The following is a 27,524-nucleotide window of genomic DNA, read 5'->3' as shown; positions in this document are numbered from 1 at the left end:
CAATTCACTTTGTTGTAAGGAACCGGCTCCTCACACCGATGCCACATCACCTCCCCTGTAACCGCAAGGAATCGATGCCTCAGCTCCTCTGCCTAGCAGGGAGGAACTGACACCTCATCTCCCGAGTGGCAGTAAGGAACCGATGCCCCATCGGCTCCAGCAACGGCTCACCTCCCCAACTCAATGCAACTTCTTTGTTTCCTCGTCGTTTTCCAAGGTACTGTACCTAGGGTCTGTGCGACCCCGTGCCCGGCACGCATTCCCTCATGAGTGGCATCAGACCGTTGGGAACGACTCCGTCAAGACGCAGTGATAACCCAAGTAGGAGCTATTGTGTTTCTAAGTGCTTTACTAAGATTTACTGTTTGAAAATTCATATCTTTAATTGTGTATGATGGATTTTTGTCCTTTTGGTGTGGTGTGTGTGGGGGGGTGGTGTACACACATACTTTACACATTGCCTCTGACAGAAGCCAAGCTACCAAGGGGGTGAGCAGGCTTATCTTAGCTGTGCGACTCCCTTGTCCTGACTAGTGTAAGGGTCCCTACTTGGACACGGTACAAACCACTTCTACTTAGCGACCCCATTTCTAACAATGGTTCATCTATTTGAGCTAGAAATAAAATTTCTTTTTGGTGAAATATTTAATTTGAATAGCAGGTGGTGCATTGTGTGGCATAAGAGGAAAATCCAGAACAATACAACAAAATGCTGCAGCCACAAAGACACATATTTGTAGTGGCCCTGATTATATGTCAGTGACATCCGCAGACTTGTAAAATGAAATTTTGTTCTGTTCCTACTTTGTCCTTTCTTCCCTCTTAGGCAAAGGGTTAATCAGTCCAGTGGGTGAGAGGCAGGAATAGCCTTTCAAATAGCAAATGTGAGCATCCCACTGCTTAAGAGCTATTATTAACACTCCTGGCAGAGTCTTTCTTAGTCCCATCCTAGGCACAGAGGTTGGCATGAATTTGGTGGAGTGCCTGAAACAGGCCCAAGTCTTGAAAGTGCAGGCAATGGTGCTGGTCCTGCCCCACGACGGCCGCTGGGGAGCACCACCATGGGTAGATATTTCACTCCCTCACGTGAAACCCATGCAGATCAACAACTCAACCATCCGCCAACATATTTCTGCAACATTTGACACCAATGACCCGCCCTCCTCATCTTCATGCTTATTGTTACAATTGACACCCAAGAAAATACAAATATTTTGATTGCAGACTATTTAAGCAATGCTCTGAATGTGAAATACAGGGAGGGACCAACATCCTGGGAGAAACGAGTATGGAGAATGAACCTGTAAAACAGATTTTGCAGAGCCAGGGCGGGGCTTCTGTGTTGCCCCTTGAGGATCAGAGGAGATTACATATGAAAGCTTGCATCAGCTTACCACCACCGAGACATGGGTGTTAAACTGAACAAATTAAACTGATATTGGTGAACTCCACCCAGTTGTGCAATAAACCTTGTGCAATCACACAGGCGCTTTGCGCACAAGCTATTTCATACACCCCATGATGCTAAAACTGCCAAGATTAATAAAGTGCACTCTGTACGACTCCTCTGCCAGAACTTTAGAGGGTGGATGTCCTGGTCCCCAGATACTGAGAAAGTAAAATCATGACAACTCTGACCCTGCTGAACCTGTGGAGAACTTCACATTGGTCTAATGCAGACTTAATTCAAATACACAGGAATGAATCTACACAGGAATGATGCAGAAAGTCAGGGGCTCCTATCCACCAATGGAGTAATGGGCGCCTGACAGCACACCAGGTAGCAAATGGAGGCCCGAGGAGCACACCAGGTAGCAAATGGTGGCCCGAGGAGCACACCAGGCAGCCAATGGGTGCCCGGCGAGCACACCAGGCAGCCAATGGGTGCCCGGCGAGCACACCAGGCAGCCAATGGGTGCCCGGCGAGCACACCAGGCAGCCAATGGGTGCCCGGCGAGCACACCAGGCAGCACAGGCCAGCTGACGAGCACACTTTAGGGCCGTTAAGTGTCAATTTGAGACATGCTACAATTACAGCCTTGGGTGGGAATCCAATGAAATGATCATCCTGACAGTTCCATTTTCATGAGTTTCTGAAAAAAACAGGTTTGAGACACTATTCTCAGTGGTTGGCCACCATGACCTAGATTTGTGAAGGAATGATGCTCGGTTAAGTGGCACTGGTTATCAGCCATTCCAATTTGGTGAAAAGTGGGGAGCCAAGCTTTGCAGCTACCCAAGTATTTCAGCACAATAGATACTGTTTAAGGTTTCATCCCTGACTTCACCAAAAGCTGATGGAGAGGTTTCAGAGTGAGGTTGACATGATCCAGTTTCAGCAGGTTAACATGTCCTGGAAGGCTTGTTCTAAGGTTTCTGGAACTTGCGATGATCTAGTAAGGCGCGCTTGCCATCAGCATACCTCTCTCCACCTTTACTAGTGTGCAGCCTGCAGAAGGGCGAACGTTTGGATAGGTGCATGCGGGTAGCCAAGACCCCCAGCGTTCTTAAGGTACAAATGCCTGGCCAGTACTGAAAAGAACTCCCCGATTCCCAACTAGTGGAGGTCGCAAGTGAGGGTCATCCTGGGGTGGGGGCCAAAGAGCCATCCTGAGGTCTGTCCCAGAGCATCATCATGCGGCCGGGGCTACAGCACCATCATGGGGGTCACAGCCACATGGCCATCTTGGGCGGGTTGGAGTCAGCTCACCATCATGGGGGTCACAGCCACATGGCCATCTTGGCGCGGGTTGGAGTCAGCTCACCATCATGGGGGTGACAGCCACAGGGCCATCTTGGGCGGGTTGGAGTCAGCTCACCATCATGGGGGTGACAGCCACAGGGCCATCTTGGGCGGGTTGGAGTCAGCTCACCATCATGGGGGTCACAGCCACAGGGCCATCTTGGGCGGGTTGGAGTCAGCTCACCATCATGGGGGTCACAGCCACAGGGCCATCTTGGGCGGGTTGGAGTCAGCTCACCATCATGCGGGTCACAGCCACAGGGCCATCTTGGGCGGGTTGGAGTCAGCTCACCATCATGGGGGTCACAGCCACAGGGCCATCTTGGGCGGGTTGGAGTCAGCTCACCATCATGGGGGTCACAGCCACAGGGCCATCTTGGGCGGGTTGGAGTCAGCTCACCATCATGGGGGTCACAGCCACAGGGCCATCTTGGGCGGGTTGGAGTCAGCTCACCATCATGCGGGTCATAGCCACAGGGCCATCTTGGGGCCAACTCACCATCTTAGGGGGACAGAGCCACACCACCATCTTAGGGGGGGGGGCACAGCGCCATCCGGGGGTGTGGGCTGATGTGTCATCATGCAGTCAAGGCCAGAGCATCTTCATGGGGTAGAGAGCCGGAACGTATGAGGAACGTCAGAGAATGCATTACTTCTGGTCACGTAGGTGAAGTTTTGTCATGGTTGCCACGCTCAAGGCAGAATGTTACAGGCATGAGGTACATTTTTATTACATTTAGTCTTTCAGGACGTTTATATGCTGACTACTGTTTTCATGCAACTAATTTCAAAAAGAGATTAAGCAACGTTCTATACTTCTAAGATGGACATCAAAATGGTGAGTGGATGGTCTATCTTTCCTAAACCAAGATGTCCTCTACACAGTGAGCGCTTCACCCCAAAGGAGATAAAACCATGAACTAGAAGGTGGCGGCCATCTTTGGAATCTAGTACACCAAGGTGCCCGCCCAGAAGAACCTTGCTTCTCAAAAGGCGTCTTTTGTCTGCTCGTGTTTCACTCAGTTTAAAAGACTGACATGTTCTAAGATCATCTCTGAAATAGCTTCTTTGTGGTATAAGCTGAATTTCTTAAGTGGAACTGATTGTTGCTGGAGTGACACCACCTGTGTATATATGAACTTTAACAATTCTTCAGAGGTGATAGTGTTTCACGCCGGAGTCCACTGAGCTAAGGTTATACTTTGCCTGCAGAGTGGATATGTCCTATTCTCAAGACTTTCAATCACATACTTGATTTGGTTTTCTGAACGTATTATAAACTAAATTCAGTTTTAATCTAAGTAGTTGAGAAATTAGGTTCTGCATACATATATCATTACACTCGGGAGGAGTTCAACTTTCAAATAGCGTTTCATATTATATGTTGCGGGCGAACCATTCACATACAGGCCAATATTTTAGATCAGGAAAATGGGGGATTTAAAATCAAAGGGCTGTATTTCCCCCATTGACGTATATTGAGGCAGACAATTTCAGGCAGGAAACAGCTAAAATAAAGCCATTTCTCCGTTCAAGAATTGTAAGTCTCCTGAATCGGGATTACCAGCGTGTTTGCATTCGTAAACTCTTGGCTGCGGGGTTACCCAACTCTAAAAGGTTTATCCTAAAACTAATATGGAGAGTGCAAGACTGTTCATTTCAGAAAACTATGTACTAAATGCTGTTTGTTTATTGTCTTCAGAACTCCAGCGCATGAGAGTGAGCCACACCAGATCCGAGAGGGGGCGCTGCGCACTGATATGCGTCTTTCCCAACCCCCCCCCCCCCCCCCCCCGCCCCCCCCCCCCCCCGTGTTCCTGGAAACAGGTTTTCAGCCTCCTTGGAGTACAAGGTGGACGACACACTACAGCATCGAAGACCAGGCTTCACTGTAGTAGAACCAGGAGTCTAACAAAGGGCCACACTGGGGCCGGGGCAGAGCGCAATCAGGACCTCTGATTTGGCTCTGTTTAGGCCATCCACTGATGAAGGTGGTCTAATCCCCCGGTAAGGATGGCCGACATCTGATTCACTCGCTAGTTGCACATTGGATGACTGAAGAATTGGGAAAACAGAAACATTCATGAGAGGTTTCTGACTTAAGCAGCAAATCTAAAAGTGAAGTAAATTAACGAGTGATGGTGAAAATCTTAAGAACCAGGACAGTGATGAGTCTTGACATGTGGTGGGTAATCCATGCACGACCGTGCCCACTAGTGTGCAGAAATTACACTGGCACAATGGTGGTGATTCTGGGCATGCTGTGGGCACTCTCAGACCGTGCCCAGCCATGGGGCAATGCTTCTTCTGCAGAATATTGGTAATTATTGACTTTTCATGACACTATTATAAAAAGATCATTTGTGCGCCATGCCTGTAAGACTGGTGAAACCTGTACCCCATTACCATGTGTGGGGAATCTGTTAGCACACGGCCCATCACCTTCGACGGCACCTTGACAAATCTCCGCCAGTATGGAGGGAGTGTGGGGACCACCAAAGCACATGAAACAAACTGACATCATTGCACGCGGCGAGGGAAATGCAGCTGCGTCTATCTGGTATTTTTGGTAATTCAGGTCGTTGCAAGTTCAGAATATTAAATTGAATATACTTAAAACAGGAACTGTGGGATACTTTGAGAATATTCCAATATTTTACCCAGCCGCACTTGTGCACAGATGTGGCCAGGTCAGCCTCCCAGTTAGCGTGGAGCGAAGCCCCGAGTGGTCCCTCGTGTTGCAGGAAAGCTCCACACACCCATCTTACCAGTTTGCCCCCAGTCCTTATGGTGTGGAACATCTGCCACACCTCATGTGGGGTTGGTGCTAGGTGGCGGACATGAAACAGGGCATCTCATGATAGCTTAGGGTGTTCACAAGTAAGGATTGACCCAGGTGAAGATTGTAGTCCACCATAAGGGTTTGAGAATCTAGGAACTCTCCGTCAACAAACAAGTACCCTCATTTTGAGAAGCCTGTCGCATGCCACCCTTGGGCTTGCTCTGAACCAGCCCGTCCTGTGTGAGTGAGAAGGCCTAGCGAAGGTAGAGTTCTAGCATAGAGTTTCTTCGTGTTAGTGAGTTTACGGGTTCTGGTAAGGTAGGAGAAAGCTGTGCGGGAAGACCTTGAGTTGGGTAGAACGGTCAGTAGTAAACAATGAGCAGTGGAGTAGGCCCTCCATAAAGTCTTTACGGGCAAACCCCGTTTTATGCAGGAGGCGGCCAGCCAGCCAGCGAGCCACCCATCGGAGCTCTGCAGCTAGATAGTAACATTTTAAGTCCAGAAGGGCTACTCCACCCGCAGTCACGGGTAGCTTTAGAGTGGAAACAGCTAACTGGTGGTGCCCCGGCTCCCAAATCAGACGTGTGATGTGTCTGTTGAAAGCACGAGGGATGAGCAGGGGAACGTTTGCAAAATATAATAACGGCGGAGCGCACCATCTTCAATGGTCCATGTGCCCATCACTGAAAGTGGAAGAGAAGACCAAAAACAAACCTGGGCTTGGAAGGACCCTGGCGCTCTGCCCAGATTTATGGGGGAGGGTGGATATTGAGCATTGGGATGGAAAGGCAACTGATTCCCAATTCAAACTGGGGTCTAATTGTGTATAAAGGAGAAAATGTTACCATGTGTTAAAGAAACACTTCTTACATTTTAAAATCTTTTCCATGTTCTTCCATTTTCTTGGTGTAGTTTATATCACAAACATTTTGAAGGTTCTCCATGTACTTTGACACTTAGGGATGAGCCGTATCACTGGTTTGGCCTTGGCTCGACTCCAGAACCATTCTAAGACATGGACCGAGTGGGATATTGCCCAGGGCACAACCTTGCAAGGGTCTGGCCGCCCCTGCCTCCTCCTTCACAAGCACAACAAGGAGACCACTGCACCAGCAGAGGTCGCCAGGGGAGGTTCAACCACTTGACAGTGCGTCTTCTGTTTCTCTCCTCTCTGCTGAGACAAGTCCCTGGGTACGCAATACCTTCCCATACTCATGGCGGACCCATGTGGTCTGATTTTAGGAATTGTCCAACCTTGTTCTTTTATTTATTTATCCACTTCTTAGCAACAACCATTTCAATCAGTTGCTGTGGCGCTCCCATCCGATCTTGATTTCATTGGCTTCTTTAATTCTTTTTGATTGGTAGTTTGGGCTTCAAGTTCTGAGATAAATGTAAAGTCCCAGACGCACACTCTGGTGCTGAGTCTACAGAAGAGTTGGGGCACCTCACATCCTGACATTGGGTGTGAGACTGTCGCCCACACCAGCTGCTCAGCCTCATGAGGTATTTTAGGCTGAAAGTCCACTGGAGGGTGACGTGAGCCAGATGTCTTTGTTCAACTTGTCTAAGCTATTCAAATGTCACTTACTTTAATGTTTCCCAAACTGCATGCCGTGGGTTTTTAAATGTTTAGAAACAATCAAGATGTTGCTGTTGCTTTCTCTCCTAGAAAGACTGGGTACATTTGGTTGGGGGGGATGCCCTTGACACTGTGCTCAAGGGCATTAATTTACTACTGAACAAGGACTTAGTGTGCCACTTGGATGCAGCATTCCTAGAAGCCATCACACAGACCACAGTGAATAAATACTGCTACATACAAAACAATAAATAAATGCACTTGTAAAATACTGGGGTGTGGCCTCTCCTTGGATGTGTCCGTAAAAGTGACCTTTTTGTCCTGAATTTTGACCTTTTGTCCTGATGTTTTCACAGTCCTGTCCAGTATTTGCCTGTATACCAGGTGGTCACCGTAAGAGTAGAAGGGGGTTATTTCATCAGCATGTATCTACTGGGAATGATATAGTGCCCACAAACCAACGGTGCGCTCATCTGGCGGCCTCATGCGCCAGCACCTGCGGCATGCGCTTCACTTGCTGGCGCTCCACAGCAAGAGAGCCAGAAACAAACTTTTTTTTTTTTTTTACATTTCACAACCCTGCACTTTCACAGAAGGACAGAGGTTATCTCATCAGTTTCTTTGTTCCTTCTACCAAGGGCAGGTTGCATTGTGGGGCTTGTAGTTCTGGTTTTAACATTTTCATCGAGGTCTCAAAATCATGGGCTCAAAACCCCAGCATACTAAGTGCCGTTGGCTAAAACCCCATCATTGTCCACTTGTCCATTATGTTTTTTAAAAAAATCCAAACTTTTCAGCTGTGATTTAAAATGTACAATGTCCTCTATTTAAAATAAAAAATGCTTGCTTCACACAAATTTAAAAGTAAACTCTGATCACATATTTTGTTTAGGTTTCCTCTTCACTCCCTTGAAAAGGCTCTGAATGTGCTGGTGGGGGGTAGTCCGAACGTGCGGCAGGTTTCACAGGGCGAGACCCTGTAGTCGTGGCCTGTGCTATGAAACAAGCCAGGCCCTGCTGCAAGCCACTCTCACCGGTGACTAGGCGAGGGAAGAGGGGTGCACAGGCCTCGAGACCGTGCACCTCCAATCCAACACCAAAGCACCCCCTGCCTCATAGCTGGGGACAGCAGCTCTTGGCTCATCCCGCACCCCCAAACCTGCTGCAAGTGTCTCTGACTGGCACATTATTTATAGCTGAGGTGTGAAGTTTCACATAAAAAGTGATTTTTGGATTGTTTCACTTTATATCATTGCACCATTCACGTTGTGACAGTTTTATTAATGACTCAAAGGCAAGTCAGTTGTCTTGGTTCTCGTCAGGAGAAACATTAGGGCCTGTTAAACCACACAGGAGAGATTGTTGTACAAGTGAACTATCTGAAGGTTCTCTGATGTGAAGCTCATGGAAAAGGAGGCATAGGGAAGAAAAGTAATCGCCCAGGGTCACACTGTTTGGACAAGCTGGGAAGCTGGGATTCAAACCAGAGTCTCTGCCTCAGGGCTCGGCAACGAGTGCGTGCACCGGGTCCAACACAAGCTTCTGACTGGCCTGGGCATGTTATACAAACACAAATGTACTCAGAATGTCCTTTGTTGGTTTATGCGATAGGCCAGCAGCCCTGGAAACCCCTCTCCAGACAGCAGATCACAAGCTTCCCACCTTCAGAGGACAGGTCCACCGAGGGCGGAATCAGCACAGATGCTTCCTATCACAGGAAAGGTGCAAACCGGGCAGTGAGCGCACAAGCTTCTCTCCCTCACTGAACAAGGACCGCATAGGAGTAACAAAGCAAGCTTCTCTCCCTCACTGAACAGGGACCGCATAGGAGTAACAAAGCAAGCTTCCCTCCCTCACAGAACAGGGACCTCAAAGGAGTAACAAAGTAAGCTTCCCTCTCTCACAGAACAGGGGCAGCATAGGAGTAACAAAGCAAGCTTCCCTCTCTCACTGAACAGGAACAGCGTAGGAGTAACAAAGCAAGCTTCCCTCTCTCACTGAACAGGGACCGCATGGGAGTAACAAAGCAAGCTTCCCTCCCTCACTGAACAGGGACAGCGTAGGAGTAACAAAGCAAGCTTCCCTCTCTCACAGAACAGGGACCGCATGGGAGTAACAAAGCAAGCTTCCCTCTCTCACAGAAGAGACCGCATAGGAGTAACAAGGCAAGCTTCCCTCCCTCACTGAACAGGGACAGCGTAGGAGTAACAAAGCAAGCTTCTCTCCCTCACTGAACAGGGACCGCATAGGAGTAACGAAGCAAGCTTCCCTCTCTCACAGAACAGGGACAGCATAGGAGTAACAAAGCAAGCGTCCCCCTCTCACTGAACAGGGACAGCATAGGGGTAACAAAGCAAGCCTCCCTCTCTCACTGAACAGGGACAGCATAGGAGTAACAAAGCAAGCGTCCCTCTCTCACTGAACAGGGACAGCGTAGGAGTAACAAAGCAAGCTACCCTCTCTCACTGAACAGGGACAGCGTAGGAGTAACAAAGCAAGCTACCCTCTCTCACTGAACAGGGACAGCATAGGAGCAGGGACCGCATATGAGTAACAAAGCAAGCTTCCCTCCCTCACTGAACAGGGGCCGCATAGGAGTAACAAAGCAAGCTTCCCTCCCTCACTGAACAGGGACAGCATAGGAACAGGGACCGCATAGGAGTAACAAAGCAAGCCTCCCTCCCTCACTGAACAGGGACAGCATAGGAGTAACAAAGCAAGCTTCCCTCCCTCACTGAACAGGGACCGCATAGGAGTAACAAAGCAAACTTCTCTCCCTCACTGAACAAGGACAGCATAGGAGTAACAAAGCAAGCGTCCCCCTCTCACTGAACAGGGACAGCATAGGGGTAACAAAGCAAGCCTCCCTCTCTCACTGAACAGGGACAGCATAGGAGTAACAAGGCAAGCTTCCCTCTCTCACTGAACAAGTACATCATAGGAGTAACAAAGCAAGCTTGCCTCTCTCACTGAACAGGGACCACATATGAGTAACAAAGCAAACTTCCCCTCCCTCACTGAACAGGGACAGCATAGGAGTAACAAAGCAAGCGTCACTCTCTCACTGAACAGGGACAGCGTAGGAGTAACAAAGCAAGCTACCCTCTCTCACTGAACAGGGACCGCATATGAGTAACAAGGCAAGCCTCCCTCTCTCACTGTACAGGGGCCGCATAGGGGTAACAAAGCAAGCTGCCCACCCTCACTGAACAGGGACAGCGTAGGAGTAACAAAGCAAGCTTCCCTCCCTCACTGAACAGGGGCCGTATAGGAGTAACAAAGCAAGCTTCCCTCTCTCACTGAACAGGGACAGCATAGGAGTAACAAAGCAAGCTTCCCTCCCTCACTGAACAGGGACAGCGTAGGAGTAACAAAGCAAGCTTCCCTCCCTCACTGAACAGGGACAGCGTAGGAGTAACAAAGCAAGCTTCCCTCTCTCACTGAACAGGGACAGCATAGGAACAGGGACCGCATAGGAGTAACAAAGCAAGCTTCCCTCCCTCACTGAACAGGGACAGCATAGGAACAGGGACCGCATAGGAGTAACAAAGCAAGCCTCCCTCCCTCACTGAACAGGGACAGCATAGGAGTAACAGAGCAAGCTTCCCTCCCTCACTGAACAGGGACAGCATAGGAGTAACAAAGCAAGCTTCCCTCTCTCACTGAACAGGGACAGCATAGGAACAGGGACCGCATAGGAGTAACAAAGCAAGCTTTCCTCCCTTAGTGAACAGGGACAGCATAGGAGTAACAAAGAAAGCTTCCCTCTCTCACTGAAGAGGGACAGCATAGGAACAGGGACCGCATAGGAGTAACAAAGCAAGCTTCCCTCTCTCACTGAACAGGGACAGCATAGGAGTAACAAAGCAAGCTTCCCTCCCTCACAGAACAGGGACAGCATAGGAGTAACAAAGCAAGCTTCCCTCCCTCACTGAACAGGACAGGGACAGCATAGGAGTAACAAAGCAAGCTTCCCTCTCTCACTGAACAGGGACAGCATAGGAGTAACAAAGCAAGCTTCCCTCCCTCACAAAACAGGGACAGCATAGGAGTAACAAAACAAGCTTCTCTCCCTCACTGAACAGGACAGGGACAGCATAGGAGTAACAAAGCAAGCTTCCCTCCCTCACTGAACAGGGACCGCATATGAGTAACAAAGCAAACTTCCCTCCCTCACTGAACAGGGGCCGCATAGGAACAGGGACAGCATAGGAGTAACAAAGCAAGCCTCCCTCTCTCACTGAACAGGGACCGCATATGAGTAACAAAGCAAGCTTCCCTCCCTCACAGAACAGGGACAGCATAGGAGTAACAAGGCAAGCCTCCCTCTCTCACTGAACAGGGGCCGCATAGGAGTAACAAAGCAAGCTTTCCTCTCTCACTGAACAGGGACAGCATAGGGGTAACAAAGAAAGCTTCCCACCCTCACTGAACAGGGGCCGCATAGGAGTAACAAAGCAAGCTTCCCTCCCTCACTGAACAGGGACCGCATAGGAGTAACAAAGCAAGCCTCCCTCCCTCACTGAACAGGGACAGCATAGGAGTAACAAAGCAAGCTTCCCTCCCTCACAGAACAGGGACCGCATAGGAGTAACAAAGCAAGCTTCTCTCCCTCACTGAACAAGGACAGCATAGGAGTAACAAAGCAAGCTTCCCTCCCTCACTGAACAGGGACCGCATAGGAGTAACAAAGCAAGCTTCTCTCCCTCACTCAACAAGGACAGCATAGGAGTAACAAAGCAAGCTTCCCACCCTCACTGAACAGGGACAGCATAGGAGTAACAAAGCAAGCTTCCCTCCCTCACTGAACAGGGACAGCATAGGAGTAACAAAGCAAGCTTCCCTCCCTCACTGAACAGGGACAGCTTCCCTCTCTCACTGAACAGGGACCACATAGGAGTAACAAAGCAAGCTTCCCTCTCTCACTGAACAGGGACAGCATAGGAACAGGGACCGCATAGGAGTAACAAAGCAAGCTTCCCTCCCTCACAGAACAGGGACAGCATAGGAGTAACAAAGCAAGCTTCCCTCCCTCACTGAACAGGACAGGGACAGCATAGGAGTAACAAAACAAGCTTCTCTCCCTCACTGAACAGGACAGGGACAGCATAGGAGTAACAAAGCAAGCTTCCCTCTCTTACTGAACAGGGACAGCGTAGGAGTAACAAAGCAAGCTTCCCTCCCTCACTGAACAGGGACAGCGTAGGAGTAACAAAGCAAGCTTCCCTCTCTCACTGAACAGGGACAGCATAGCAACAGGGACCGCAGAGGAGTAACAAGGCAAGCTTCTCTCCCTCACTGAACAGGGACCGCATAGGAGTAACAAAGCACGCTTCTCTCCCTCACTGAACAGGGACCGCGTAGGAGTAACAAAGCAAGCTTCCCTCCCTCACTGAACAGGGACTGCATAGGAGTAACAAAGCAAGCTTCGCTCTCTCACTGAACAGGGACAGCATAGGAGTAACAAAGCAAGCTTCGCTCTCTCACTGAACAGGGACAGCATAGGAGTAACAAAGCAAGCTTCCCTCTCTCACTGAACAGGGACCGCATAGGAGTAACAAAGCAAGCTTCCCTCCCTCACTGAACAGGGACCGTATAGGAGTAACAAAGCAAGCTTCCCTCCCTCACTGAACAGGGGCCGCATAGGAGTAACAAAGCAAGCTTCTCTCACTCACTGAACAGGGACAGCGTAGGAGTGACAAAGCAAGCTTCCCTCTCTCACAGAACGTACTCAGACGAGGCACGAATGTATAGGTGGATAAATTAGTGAATGGGACTTAAGACAACATGCTTGTTCGAGAGCTATTCCAAGCCAGCATCCTGAGAGCGCTGCTGCTGTCAGGTTGAGGCCTGCTGTTTGTGGTGATTCATCGGTGGACCATGCATTGAGAAACAGTGGTTAAATCGTAGGTCACTCTTATTTGAGCAGCTCAGCCGCAGCCTAAGTAACTGATCTAGACAGGTACACAGGTAGCAACCTCTTCGGAAAGGCTCTGAATGTGTGCTCTCTCCAGGCGCTGTGCAATCCCAGGTGCAGTGCTCAATTCCGATAGCACGCTCTCACCAGGCGCTGTGCAATCCTGGGCTCAGTGCTAGGTTCCGATAGCACGCTCTCACCAGGCGCTGTGCAATCCCAGGCTCAGTGCTAGGTTCCGATAGCACACTCTCACAGGCTCGGTGCTGGGTTCCGATAGCACGTTCTCAGCAGGTGCTGTGCAATCCCAGGCTCAGTGCTGGGTTCTGAATGTGTGCTCTCACCGGGCGCTGTGCAATCCTGGGCTCCGTTGTGGGTTCCGATAGCACACACTCACCATGTGTTGTGCAATCCCAGGATCGGTACCAGGTTCAGACTGCACGCTCTCAGCAGGTGCTGTGCAATCCCAGGCTCTGTGCTGGGTACCGAATGCAGGCTTTTGCGCCAGGCGCTGTGCGGTCCCAGGCTCAGTGCAAAGTTCCCAATGTGCGCGCTCACCAGATGCTGTGCAATCCCAGTCTAGGTGCTGGGTTCTGAATGTGTGCTCTCGCCAGGCGCTGTGCAATCCCAGGTGCAGTGCTCAGTTCCGATAGCACGCTCTCACCAGGTGCTGTGCAATCCTGGGCTCAGTGCTAGGTTCCGATAGCACGCTCTCACAGGCTCGGTGCTGGGTTCCGATAGCACGTTCTCAGCAGGTGCTGTGCAATCCCAGGCTCAGTGCTGGGTTCTGAATGTGTGCTCTCACCGGGTGCTGTGCAATCCTGGGCTCCGTGGTGGGTTCCGATAGCACACACTCACCATGTGTTGTGCAATCCCAGGATCGGTACCAGGTTCAGACTGCACGCTCTCAGCAGGTGCTGTGCAATCCCAGGCTCTGTACTGGGTACCGAATGCAGGCTTTTGCGCCAGGCGCTGTGCGGTCCCAGGCTCAGTGCAAAGTTCCCAATGTGCGCGCTCACCAGATGCTGTGCAATCCCAGTCTAGGTGCTGGGTTCTGAATGTGTGCTCTCACCAGGTGCTGTGTAATCCCACTTTCGGTGGTGGGTTTTGAATGCACATTCTCAGCAGGTGTTCAATCCCAAACTTGGTGCAGGGTTCCGAATGCGTGCTCTCAGCAGGCACTGTGCAATCCCAGGGTCTGTGCTGGGTTCTGACTGAGCACTCTCCAATCCCAGGCTCGGTGCTGGGTTCTGACTGAGCACTCTCCAATCCCAGGCTCGGTGCTGGGTTCTGACTGAGCACTCTCCAATCCAAGGCTCGGTGCTGGGTTTCGAATGTACATTCCCACCAGGTGCTGTGCAATCCCAGGCTCGGTGCTGGGTTCTGACTGAGCACTCTCCAATCCCAGGCTCGGTGCTGGGTTCTGACTGAGCACTCTCCAATCCCAGGCTCGGTGCTGGGTTTCGAATGCACATTCCCACCAGGTGCTGTACAATCCCAGGCTCTGTGCTGGGTTCTGACTGAGCACTCTCCAATCCCAGGCTCGGTGCTGGGTTCTGACTGAGCACTCTCCAATCCCAGGCTCGGTGCTGGGTTTCGAATGCATATTCTCACCAGGTGCTGTGCAATCCCAGGCTCGGTGCTGGGTTCTGACTGAGCACTCTCCAATCCCAGGCTCGGTGCTGGGTTTCGAATGCACATTCCCACCAGGTGCTGTGCAATCCCAGGCTCTGTGCTGGGTTCTGACTGAGCACTCTCCAATCCCAGGCTCGGTGCTGGGTTCTGACTGAGCACTCTCCAATCCCAGGCTCGGTGCTGGGTTTCGAATGCACATTCTCACCAGGTGCTGTGCAATCCCAGGCTCGGTGCTGGAATCCCAGGCTCGGTGCTGGGTTTCGAATGCACATTCTCACCAGGTGCTGTGCAATCCCAGGCTCGGTGCTGGGTTCTGACTGAGCACTCTCCAATCCCAGGCTCGGTGCTGGGTTCTGACTGAGCACTCTCCAATCCCAGGCTCGGTGCTGGGTTTCGAATGCACATTCTCACCAGGTGCTGTGCAATCCCAGGCTCGGAGCTGGGTTTCGAATGCACAGGTGCTGTGCAATCCCAGGCTCGGTGCTGGGTTCTGTATAGGTGCTCTCACCAGGCGTCTCAGTCACTTCAGTTATGTTCACTCGGTTAAGCATGTGCACTCTTTTCACGCCACATCTTGCCCATCTGCATATGTGAGACTGCATCTCTTTCCTCTTCAGCGCCCTCTTTTCACTCTCTTCTCAATGCACTCCCCCCCCCCCCCCCCCCACCTCCTTCACTTCCCCACACACAACGCACCCACTCACCTGCCAGCAATCCTTTTGCTTTCGTATTGGCAATGTTTGGCAAGAGTGTGTCTCCTGTCCACGTTTTCACAGAATCACAATTGGAGAGTATGATCATTGCTCCACAGAGAGGCCAAGGATTGGATGGTCATGCATGCTGAACACCTTTGTGATCCACTGTGAGACTCACTGCCTTCGGCCACTGTGCAATCATTGAGGGCTGTGAATCAGCTCAGCGTGTGCACCCCCCAAAAAAGACTAACACGCTAGAAACTCAACCTTCTGGAAGCACCCAACACTCAGGGAATGCAGGGTGAGAAAAACATGTGGAATATAGAAGGAACTGAACCGCCCCCACATCCCCTCCCCACAGCGCCTTGAGACCCTCACGGGAGAGTAGCCGCGCTTTATATAAATTGATTGATTGATTGATATGGATTAACGTTCTTTACATACATTATTCAAAAATCGATGTGTTCTGCCATTAAAGTTCAGGACAAGGATATGGGGTCCAATATGAACCCGTTTCAGGGTCTGTTTTTAAATGTTACCGGGTCTAAGTCCCGCCGGGACCCGGCCCACTTAAAGCCCTGCCAATATCCCACACTTTGGAAGACCCTCCCCACACAACAAGAGATTGAATTTTGTGTGTAACAGGTCACCACAGCACAAGCCCACCCCCTCCCCCCAAAAGACCCTTGTACATCAATAAAAAAGGCCCCTAGACCTCCTTACCTCGAAGAAGCTGTCGCCCGGGGCCTCGCCCCCCGCTTCCTCCTCCGTTGACATCGGGGTGCTCTTGCAGCACAGAATGGTTGCAGATTTCTTTGTGGCTGTAAAGAAAATGACCAGGTGAGTGGAGTGAGAGACGAGGGCATTCCTGGCCCGTCCCCCCCTCCCCACCCGGACATGCTCTGCTCATCACCCTAGGGTAGAGAGAACGACCCCTCTGGCCCCCTCCTTTCCAATCAGGACATGCCCTGCAGCCCAGGTTATAAGGATGTCCCCTCTTGTAGGCCCCCACCCCCACATCAGGACATGCCCTACAGCCTGGGGCAGAGAGAATGGCCCCCTCTCTGGGGGTCCCACATCAGGACATGCCTTGCAGGCCACCCTAGGGCAGAGGGAAAGGCCACTCCGTAGGACCCCCACATTCCCTGCCTCTCCCTCAGTGCAGGGAGAAGCCCCACCCCTCAGAGGCCCGCCAGTGGGACACTGCCAGCAGTTGTGGGTAACTTTACCTTTGAAAGGCCCCAGATGAGGGCATCCAGTGCGCCCTGCGCCCGGACCACCCCCTCCCCCGGCCACGTGTCAGCAGAGGACGCTCCAAGCATTAAACAATATTTATTTCGGGTCCTGTGGTCATTTCCGATTGCCGTGGCTGGTCCGCCTGTTGGGTTCCACATTCCTTCTTGGCAGAGACTTCAAATGACGCCCTAAACAATAGTCCGGTGCCAGGGGGCGCCCCTCCACTGCCCCCCTCCCCACCCCTATGGGCCCTGGCAAAACTAAAGAGCTGCTGGTCTGGGGTGGGCACAGGCTGCTGCCAATCCACGAGACCGGTGGCACCGACAGACTACACCGGGTCTTCTGTGGGCAACACACGGGGCGAAGGACGGGCACCATGCTAAGAGGACTCCCCTTCTCACACACACTGCCCCATCTGGACAGGGTGCCCCAGGCTAAGAGGGCTCCCCTGCTCTCACACACACTGCCCCATCTGGACAGGGCACCCCATGCTAAGAGGGCTCCCCTGCTCTCACACACACACTGCCCCATCTGGACAGGGCACCCCATACTAAGAGGGCTCCCCTTCTCACACACACTGCCCCATCTGGACAGGGCACCCCATGCTAAGAGGGCTCCCCTGCTCTCACACACACTGCCCCATCTGGACAGGGCACCCCATGCTAAGAGGGCTCCCCTGCTCTCACACACACACTGCCCCATCTGGACAGGGCACCCCATGCTAAGAGGGCTCCCCTGCTCTCACACACACACTGCCCCATCTGGACAGGGCACCCCATGCTAAGAGGACTCCCCTTCTCACACACACTGCCCCATCTGGACAGGGTGCCCCAGGCTAAGAGGGCTCCCCTGCTCTCTCACACACTGCCCCATCTGGACAGGGCACCCCATGCTAAGAGGACTCCCCTTCTCACACACACTGCCCCATCTGGACAGGGCACCCCATGCTAAGAGGGCTCCCCTGCTCTCACACACACACTGCCCCATCTGGACAGGGCGCCCCCGGCTAGGAGGGCTCCTCTTCTCACACACACACACTGTACCATCTGGACAGGGTACCCCATGCTAAGAGGCTCCCCTGCTCTCTCACACACTGTCCCATCTGGACAGGGTGCCCCAGGCTAAGAGGGCTCCCCTGCTCTCACACACTGTCCCATCTGGACAGGGTGCCCCAGGCTAAGAGGGCTCCCCTGCTCTCACACACACTGCCCCATCTGGACACGGCACCCCATGCTAAGAGGACTCCCCTTCTCACACACACTGCCCCATCTGGACAGGGCACCCCATGCTAAGAGGGCTCCCCTGCTCTCACACACACACTGCCCCATCTGGACAGGGTGCCCCAGGCTAAGAGGGCTCCCCTGCTCTCACACACACTGCCCCATCTGGACAGGGCACCCCATGCTAAGAGGGCTCCCCTGCTCTCACACACACACTGCCCCATCTGGACAGGGCACCCCATGCTAAGAGGGCTCCCCTGCTCTCACACACACACTGCCCCATCTGGACAGGGTGCCACAGGCTAAGAGGGCTCCCCTGCTCTCTCACACACTGCCATGCCTGGACAGGGCACCCCATGCTAAGAGGCTCCCCTGCTCTTACACACACTGCCCCATCTGGACAGGGTGCCCCAGGCTAAGAGGCTACCCTGCTCTCACACACACTGTCCCATCTGAACAGGGCACCCCATGCTAAGAGGGCTCCCCTGCTCTCACACACACACTGCCCCATCTGGACAGGGCACCCCATGCTAAGAGGGCTCCCCTGCTCTCACACACACACTGCCCCATCTGGACAGGGCACCCCATGCTAAGAGGGCTCCCCTGCTCTCACACACTGCCCCATCTGGACAGGGTGCCCCAGGCTAAGAGGGCTCCCCTGCTCTCACACACTGCCCCATCTGGACAGGGCACCCCATGCTAAGAGGACTCCCCTTCTCACACACACACTGCCCCATCTGGACAGGGCACCCCATGCTAAGAGGGCTCCCCTGCTCTCACACACACTGCCCCATCTGGACAGGGCACCCCATGCTAAGAGGGCTCCCCTGCTCTCACACACACTGCCCCATCTGGACAGGGCACCCCATGCTAAGAGGGCTCCCCTGCTCTCACACACACACTGCCCCATCTTGACAGGGTGCCCCAGGCTAAGAGGGCTCCTCTTCTCACACACACTGTCCCATCTGGACAGGGCGCCCCAGGCTAGGAGGGCTCATCTTCTCACACACACACTGTACCATCTGGACAGGGTACCCCATGCTAAGAGGCTCCCCTGCTCTCTCGCACACTGTCCCATCTGGACAGGGTGCCCCAGGCTAAGAGGGCTCCCCTGCTCTCACACACTGTCCCATCTGGACAGGGCACCCCATGCTAAGAGGGCTCCCCTGCTCTCACACACTGTCCCATCTAGACAGGGCACCCCATGCTAAGAGGGCTCCCCTGCTCTCACACACACACACTGCCCCATCTGGACAGGGCACCCCATACTAAGAGGGCTCCCCTGCTCTCACACACTGCCCCATCTGGACAGGGCACCCCATGCTAAGAGGCTACCCTGCTCTCACACACACTGCCCCATCTGGACAGGGTGCCCCAGGCTAAGAGGGCTCCTCTTCTCACACACACACTGTCCCATCTGGACAGGGTGCCCCAGGCTAGGAGGGCTCCCCTGCTCTCACACACTGTCATGTGTGGACAGGGCACCCCATGCTAAGAGGGCTCCCCTGCTCTCACACACACTGTCCCATCTGGACAGGGCACCACATGCTAAGAGGGCTCCTCTTCTCACACACACACTGCCCCATCTGGACACGGTGCCCCAGGCTAAGAGGGCTCCTCTTCTCACACACACTGTCCCATCTGGACAGGGGTGCCCCAGGCTAAGAGGGCTCCTCTTCTCACACACACTGTCCCATCTGGACAGGGTGCCCCAGGCTAAGAGGGCTCCCCTGCTCTCACACACTGCTCCATCTGGACAGGGTCCCACATGCTAAGAGGGCTCCCCTGCTCTCACACACTGCTCCATCTGGACAGGGTCCCACATGCTAAGAGGGCTCGCCTGCTCTCTCACACACTGTCCCATCTGGACAGGGTGCCCCAGGCTAAGAGGGCTCCCCTGCTCTCACACACTGTCATGTGTGGACAGGGCACCCCATGCTAAGAGGCTACCCTGCTCTCACACACACTGCCCCATCTGGACAGGGTACCCCATGCTAAGAGGGCTCCCCTGCTCTCACACACACTGCCCCATCTGGACAGGGCACCCCATGCTAAGAGGGCTCCCCTGCTCTCACACACACTGCCCCATCTGGACAGGGTACCCCATGCTAAGAGGGTTCCCCTGCTCTCACACACACTGCCCCATCTGGAAAGGGTGCCCCAGGCTAAGAGGGCTCCTCTTCTCACACACACTGTCCCATCTGGACAGGGCACCCCATGCTAAGAGGGCTCCTCTTCTCACACACACTGTCCCATCTGGACAGGGCACCCCATGCTAAGAGGGCTCCCCTGCTCTCTCTCACACCTCCTACCGCTTTAGCTCATGCCCAGAGTCCTTTCCCCCAGTCACAGCCAAGCCATCTCTGCTGCCCCCCTCCCCTACCCCCTAGACCCACCCCCACACCTTCAATCACCTCCTACCTCCATCCTCCCCACGGTGCCCTCTTCCATGTGCAGGCACTCACTCCCTTCACACACATCACACCATTCAAAACTCAACCCAACTAAAGCAGAACATTTTTACTTGGCTTCTGAAAGCAAAAACCCCTGTACAAGAATGGACGGCCAACTTTCCGGCCTTCATGGGGTGCCCCTCTACCAGCAGTGCCAGATCATTGGCATCACCCTGGGCAACGGTCTGTCTTCACAGCCAACACCTCAAGGCACCAACATAGGCAGCTTTGGGGCATCAGACACCCGACTCAGGTCCCTGGTGCTCTCCAGACTAGACTATCCCTCAGGGGTGTCCACAGAGCAGAAGCCCCCCTAGAAGGGAGACCACATTCCCCTCTGCTAACCCTCCAATGCCCTCCCCTTGAAGCGGGGCCCAGTTCAAAACCCCCCGCATTACCCACAGGGGCTGCACTCCGCCTCACCCTCCTGCCTAAACCGGAAACTGAAAACCTCTGGAGCACAGAGGGGTCCCAGAAATGCCCAATTCCTGCTCAGGGACCCCCCACCTGATCCATGAGCCTGTCCTGCTGTGGCAGCCGCCAGAGTGTGGGGTCCCTGCCTCCCTCCCTCACTCACTCGGCTGACCACTGCCTAGTCACCTTCAGGGAGGACCAGGGGTCCCCCTGCCCAGGAGACACCTGGCAGTGCCCCTGGTCCATGGTCAAGTGCTCCCACCCCGGGATCTGAGCTTCCCTCCTCACGTGACCTCAGTCTGAACCGATGCTTAAAATGCAAAGGAGCTCTGCCCAACTCCTGCAGCTGTCTCCTGCAGGGTGGGCCCCACTCCTGCACACACCCACCGGTGTAAATGACCCAATGTAATCACTGGAACTCGCTGTAACCCATGTATCCTGCCACTGTACTAACGCGCTCCGACGCCTCCGGGCCATGTCAGCGCTATACATTCATTGAAACAGTATAAAATCTCTACCCTCGCTTTCACCCTCACTTCTCACTCACTCCAACAACTGGCCTCTCTACCACCTCTCCCCCACTCACCTCATGCCTTGTACCTACCCTCTCACCTCCGACCACAGCTCCCCTCCCTCTACTCCTGGGCACCCCCTCACAGGTCCCCCCCTCCAGCCACTCACCTCCCCAACCTCCCCCCACACTCACCCCCTGCCATTCCCTCCCTCCCCTCATATCCTGCGAGAGCCGCCCCCTTCCGGCGTGACCCCCAGGGGTTCCTTTGGAGCACACATTCCGATGCCTCCACTCTGTGCTTTGGGGGGGGCCCTCACTGCCTCCTCGGTGCAGGGGTCTCCTCTTAGATTGATAAATTCATTGCAATAAAGTCTCAGCCGCAGGCACACAATGTGGATGGGCAGGCTGTGGATGGACAGGCTCCCCTGGAAGGGCCTCACATGGGGTCTTGAGCTGGAGGAGGGGGTGACAATGACCCCTGAGGCAGCTCAGAGAGGAGATGAGAGCTGTGGATGGACAGGCTGTGGATGGGCAGGCTGTGGATGGACAGGCTCCCCTGGAAGGGCCTCACATGGGGTCTTGAGCTGGAGGAGGGGGTGACAATGACCCCTGAGGCAGCTCAGAGAGGAGATGAGAGCTGTGGATGGACAGGCTGTGGATGGGCAGGCTGTGGATGGACAGGCTCCCTAGGCAGGGCCTCACTTGGGCCAGAGGTCTTAAGTCACAGAAGGGACAGGCACCTGCTCTCTAGGACACAGGAGGGCAGGCTGCTCAGAATGGACAGGCTCAGCACACTAGGACGGAAGTCACAGCAGGGCAGGCTGCTAAGAAGGGACAGGCCCCTGCTCTCTACAGAGAAAACTCACAGCAAGGCAGGCCGCTCAGAATGGACAGGCCCCTGCCCTCTAGGACACAGGTCACATGAGGGCAGGCTGCTCAGAAGGGACAGGCACCTGCTCTCTAGGACCCAGGAGGGCAGGCTGCTCAGAATGGACAGGCTCAGCACACTAGGACGGAAGTCACAGCAGGGCAGGCTGCTCAGAAGGCGACAGGCACCTGCTCTCTACAGTCAGAAGTCACAGGAGGGCATGCCGCTCACAAGGGACAGGCACCTGCCCTCTAGGACACAGGTCACAGGAGGGCAGGCTGCTCAGAAGAGACAGGCACCTGCTCTCTACAGAGAAAAGTCACAGGAGGGCAAGCCGCTCAGAAGGGGCAGGCACCTGTTCTCTACAGTCAGAAGTCACAGGAGGGTAGGCTGCTCAGAAGCCGACAGACACTACTTCCTAGGGCAGGAGCCACAGATGGACTACGGGCCCTCGATGGATAGAGCCCTACCTAGGACAGGCTGCTCAGAATGGACAGGAACCTGCTCTCCACAGAAAGAAGTGACAGGATGGCAGGCCACCTACTCTCTAGGTCAGAAGCACAGGAGGATAATGGCCTATAAAGGGACAGTCCTACTTTCTAGGACAGAAACCACAGAAAGGACAGGCCCCTACTCTCTAGGTCAGAAGCACAGAAGGGCTACTGACCTAGGATGGGACAGGCTCCTACTCTAGGACAAACTACAGAAGGGCTAAGGGCCTAAGAAGGGACAGGCCCTACTCTCTAGGGCAGACACCACAGAAGGGCTAGGGCCTAAGAAGGGACAGGCCCTACTCTCTAGGGCCTAAGAAGGGACAGGCCCTACTCTAGGACAAACCACAGACAGGCTAGGAGCCTAAGAAGGGACAGACTCTACTCTCCACGGCAGACACCACAGAAGGGCTAGGGGCCTAAGAAGGGACAGGTCCTACTCTCTAGGACAGACACCATAGAAGGGCCAGGGGACAAGTCTCTACTCTCTATGGCAGACACCACAGAAGGGCTAGGGGCCTAAGAAGGGACAGGTCCCTACTCTAGGACAAACCACAGAAGGGTTAGGGGCCTAAGAAGGGACAGACCCTACTCTCCAGGGCAGACACCACAGAAAGGTTAGGGACTCAAGAAGGGACAGGCCCTACTTTTTAGGGCAGACACCACAGGAGGGCTAGGGGCCTACGAAGGGACAACCCTACTCTCTAGGGCAGACACCACAGAAGAGCTGGGGCCTAAGAAGGGACAAGTCCTACTCTCTAGGGCAGACACCACAGAAAGGTTAGGGACTCAAGAAGGAACAGGCCCTACTCTCTAGGGCAGACACCACAGAAGGGCTAGAGCCTAAGAAGGAACAGGCCCTACTCTCTAGGGCAGACACCACAGAAGGGCTAGGGCCTAAGAAGGGACAGGTCTCTACTCTAGGACAAACCACTGAAGGGTTAGGGGCCTAAGAAGGGACAGACCCTACTCTCCAGGGCAGACACCACAGAAAGGTTAGGGACTCAAGAAGGGACAGGCCCTACTTTTTAGGGCAGACACCACAGGAGGGCTAGGGGCCTAAGAAGGGACAGCCCTACTCTCTAGGGCAGACACCACAGAAGAGCTGGGGCCTAAGAAGGGACAAGTCCTACTCTCTAGGGCAGACACCACAGAAAGGTTAGGGACTCAAGAAGGGACAGGCCCTACTCTCTAGGGCAGACACCACAGAAGGGCTAGAGCCTAAGAAGGAACAGGCCCTACTCTCTAGGGCAGACACCACAGAAGGGCTAGGGGCCTAAGAAGGGAAAGCCTCTACTCTCCACGGCAGACACCACAGAAGGGCTAGGGCCTAAGAAGGGACAGGCCCTACTCTCTAGGGCCTAAGAAGGGACAGGCCCTACTCTCTAGGGCCTAAGAAGGGACAGGCCCTACTCTCTAGGGCAGACACCACAGAAGGGCTAGGGGCCTAAGAAGGGACAGGCCCTACTCTCTAGGGCCTAAGAAGGGACAGGCCCTACTCTCTAGGGCCTAAGAAGGGACAGGCCCTACTCTCTAGGGCAGACACCACAGAAGGGCTAGGGCCTAAGAAGGGACAGGCCCTACTCTCTAGGGCCTAAGAAGGGACAGGCCCTACTCTAGGACAAACCACAGAAAGGCTAGGAGCCTAAGAAGGGACAGACTCTACTCTCCACGGCAGACACCACAGAAGGGCTAGGGCCTAAGAAGGGACAGGTCCTACTCTCTAGGGCAGACACCACAGAAGGGCTAGGGGCCTAAGAAGGGACAGGCCCTACTCTCTAGGGCCTAAGAAGGGACAGGCCCTACTCTCTAGGGCAGACACCACAGAAGGGCTAGGGCCTACGCAGGGACAGGCCCGGGGAGGGGCGGGTGAAAGGGGCACCTTCTCTTTAGAAAACATGTATGTAAGACTTTGCAACCTGCTGGCACGTGCTGCACCCGCTGCACCCGTGCCCACGCAGCTGAATTATTCACTATAAATAAACAGAGCCAAGTGGGGCAGAGGTCCCCCGAATGCTGGCAAGGGGGGCACCTGTCCATGTGCCCACACAGACTCACAGCATGTGGTGGTAGCCCCTGACCCCCGGGGCTCCACAGTGCCCCCACATGCTGCCTACTTGGTCTCCAGATCTACCTAGACTGGCCCAGTACCACCTCTCCCCTCTGCCCCATACTGACGCCCCCTTCCCGGCGGGGTTCCCCGACTCTGACCCCCTCCCTGCGGAGTGGACATACCTTAAAGCCAGGCGGACAGGAAGCGGCCCGGACAGGGGGGTCTGGTGCTGCTAGGACTGCGGGTCCGGTGCTGCTAGGACTGCGGGTCCGGTGCTGCTAGGACTGCGGGTCCGGTGCTGCTAGGACTGCGGGTCCGGTGCTGCTAGGACTGCTGCTAGGACTGCGGGTCCTGCTAGGGCAGGGTGGTCGGTGCTCCAAGGACAGTGGGTCCGGTGCTGCTAGGCCAGGGTGGTCGGTGCTCCAAGGACAGTGGGTCCGGTGCTGCTAGGCCAGGGTGGTAGGTGCTGCTAGGCCAGGGTGGTCGGTGCTCCAAGGACAGTGGGTCCGGTGCTGCTAGACCAGGGTGGTCTGTGCTGCTAGGCCAGGGTGGTCGGTGCTCCAAGGACTGCGGGTCCGGTGCTGCTAGGACAGTGGGTCCGGTGCTGCTAGGCCAGGGTGGTCGGTGCTGCTAGGCCAGGGTGGTCGGTCCTCCAAGGACTGCGGGTCTGGTGCTGCTGGGCAGGGTCCTGGGGAGAGAAAGAGACGTGTGACCACCAGTGGTCCGTAGGGTGCGCAGGCGGGGCCTCCCCCCTTCACTGTGACGAAGCAGAGACCCCAATATAGCCGCAGCCGGGGGTGGGCATTCCAGCGACGCCAGCTGAAATGCCATCCGCCCACACGTCACTGGGCCCGACCGCAGAGGGATATAACTGGCACCCTGGGGGCGAGGGGCGGCAGAGAAGAGGTAAGGGGAGGGGGGGAGATGGGGGAGGAGCATAGGTATATACCAGGTGGGCGCCTTACTGGTGCCCCCTACCACTGCCCGCGTCTATCCTACCCACAGGTGGCACCCAGGGGCAGCAGAGAGGGAGTACCAGAGGGAAGCATGAGCATATACCAGCTGTGAGCCTCACTGGTGCCTCCTACCCACCTCTACCTACCCCAGGGGGCAGCAAAGAGGGGTACCAAGGGACTCATGGGCATATACCAGCTGTGAGCCACACTGGTGCCTCCTACCCACCTGTGCCTACCCCCATGGCGGCAGCAGATAGGAGTACCAAGGGAAGCATGGGCATATACCAGCTGTGAGCCTCACTGGTGCCGCCTACCCACCTCTATCTACCTCAGGGGGGCAGAGGGGCAGCAGAGAGGGGTACCAAGGGAAGCATGGGCTTATGACCAGCTGTGAGCCTCATTGGTGCCACCTACCCACCTCTACCTACCCCAGAGGGCAGAGGGGCATCAGATAGGAGTACCAAGGGACGCATGGGCATATACCAGCTATGAGCGTCACTGGTGCCGCCTACCCCAGAGGGCAGAGGGACAGCAGCGAGGGATACAAAGGGAAGCATGGGCTTAAACCAGCTGTGAGACTCACTGGTGCCTCCTACCCACCTGTGCCTACCCCCCTGGGGGCAGAAGATAGGAGTACCAAGGGAAGCATGGGCATATACCAGCTGTGAGCCTCACTGGTGCCTCCTACCCACCCCTACCTACCCACAGGTGGTACCCAGGTCGCGAGGGACATTTGAGAGAGAACTACCAGGAGATAACAGAAAAACTATACCAACTGTGAGCCCCTCGGGTATCCCCCGACCCACAGGTGGCACAGAGGGGTGTCAGAAGTACCAGGGGAGCACGGATATACCATACCAACTGTGAGCCTCACGGGTATCCCCCGACCCACAGGTGGCACAGAGGGGTGTCAGAAGTACCAGGGGAGTACGGATATACCATACCAACTGTGAGCCTCACGGGTATCCCCCGACCCACAGGTGGCACAGAGGGGTGTCAGAAGTACCAGGGGAGCACGGATATACCATACCAACTGTGAGCCTCACGGGTATCCCCCGACCCACAGGTGGCACAGAGGGGTGTCAGAAGTACCAGGGGAGTACGGATATACCATACCAACTGTGAGCCTCACGGGTATCCCCCGACCCACAGGTGGCACAGAGGGGTGTCAGAAGTACCAGGGGAGTACGGATACACCATACCAACTGTGAGCCTCACGGGTATCCCCCGACCCACAGGTGGCACAGAGGGGTGTCAGAAGTACCAGGGGAGCACGGATATACCATACCAACTGTGAGCCTCACGGGTATCCCCCGACCCACAGGTGGCACAGAGGGGTGTCAGAAGTACCAGGGGAGTACGGATACACCATACCAACTGTGAGCCTCACGGGTATCCCCCGACCCACAGGTGGCACAGAGGGGTGTCAGAAGTACCAGGGGAGCACGGATATACCATACCAACTGTGAGCCTCACGGGTATCCCCCAACCCACAGGTGGCACAGAGGTGTCAGAAGTACCAGGGGAGCACGGATATACCATACCAACTGTGAGCCTCACGGGTATCCCCCGACCCACAGGTGGCACAGAGGGGTGTCAGAAGTACCAGGGGAGTACGGATACACCATACCAACTGTGCGCCTCCCTGGTATCCCCCCAACCCACAGGTGGCACAGAGAGGTGTCAGAAGTACCAGGGGAGCACGGATATACCATACCAACTGTGAGCCTCACGGGTATCCCCCGACCCACAGAGGGGTGTCAGAAGTACCAGGGGAGCACGGATATACCATACCAACTGTGAGCCTCACGGGTATCCCCCCAACCCACAGGTGGCACAGAGAGGTGTCAGAAGTACCAGGGGAGCACGGATATACCATACCAACTGTGAGCCTCACGGGTATCCCCCGACCCACAGGTGGCACAGAGGGGTGTCAGAAGTACCAGGGGAGCACGGATATACCATACC

General features: G+C 54.5%; 1 protein-coding gene across 5 annotated transcripts in view; it reads right to left on the bottom strand.

Moving 5' to 3' along the window:
* PACSIN3 (protein kinase C and casein kinase substrate in neurons 3) overlaps positions 1–27,524 on the bottom strand; it is a 249,608-nt gene that overhangs the window by 106,652 nt on the left and 115,432 nt on the right. For 4 of the 5 annotated variants that reach the window (XM_069221668.1, XM_069221672.1, XM_069221671.1 and 1 more), the window contains exon 3: positions 16,075–16,172. In XM_069221668.1, the coding sequence (XP_069077769.1) occupies positions 16,075–16,128 (54 nt within the window). In that variant the 5' untranslated portion in view covers positions 16,129–16,172. Of the gene's footprint in view, positions 1–16,074; positions 16,173–24,782; positions 25,289–27,524 lie in introns of all 5 variants that reach the window. The other variant, XM_069221670.1, reaches the window with a different exon arrangement.

The sequence above is a fragment of the Pleurodeles waltl genome, chromosome 3_1 (assembly GCF_031143425.1).
Source record: "Pleurodeles waltl isolate 20211129_DDA chromosome 3_1, aPleWal1.hap1.20221129, whole genome shotgun sequence".
Lineage (NCBI taxonomy): Eukaryota > Metazoa > Chordata > Amphibia > Caudata > Salamandridae > Pleurodeles > Pleurodeles waltl.
Note: the sequence above shows the minus strand (reverse complement) of the source record. Positions and strands in the feature narration are given on the sequence as shown.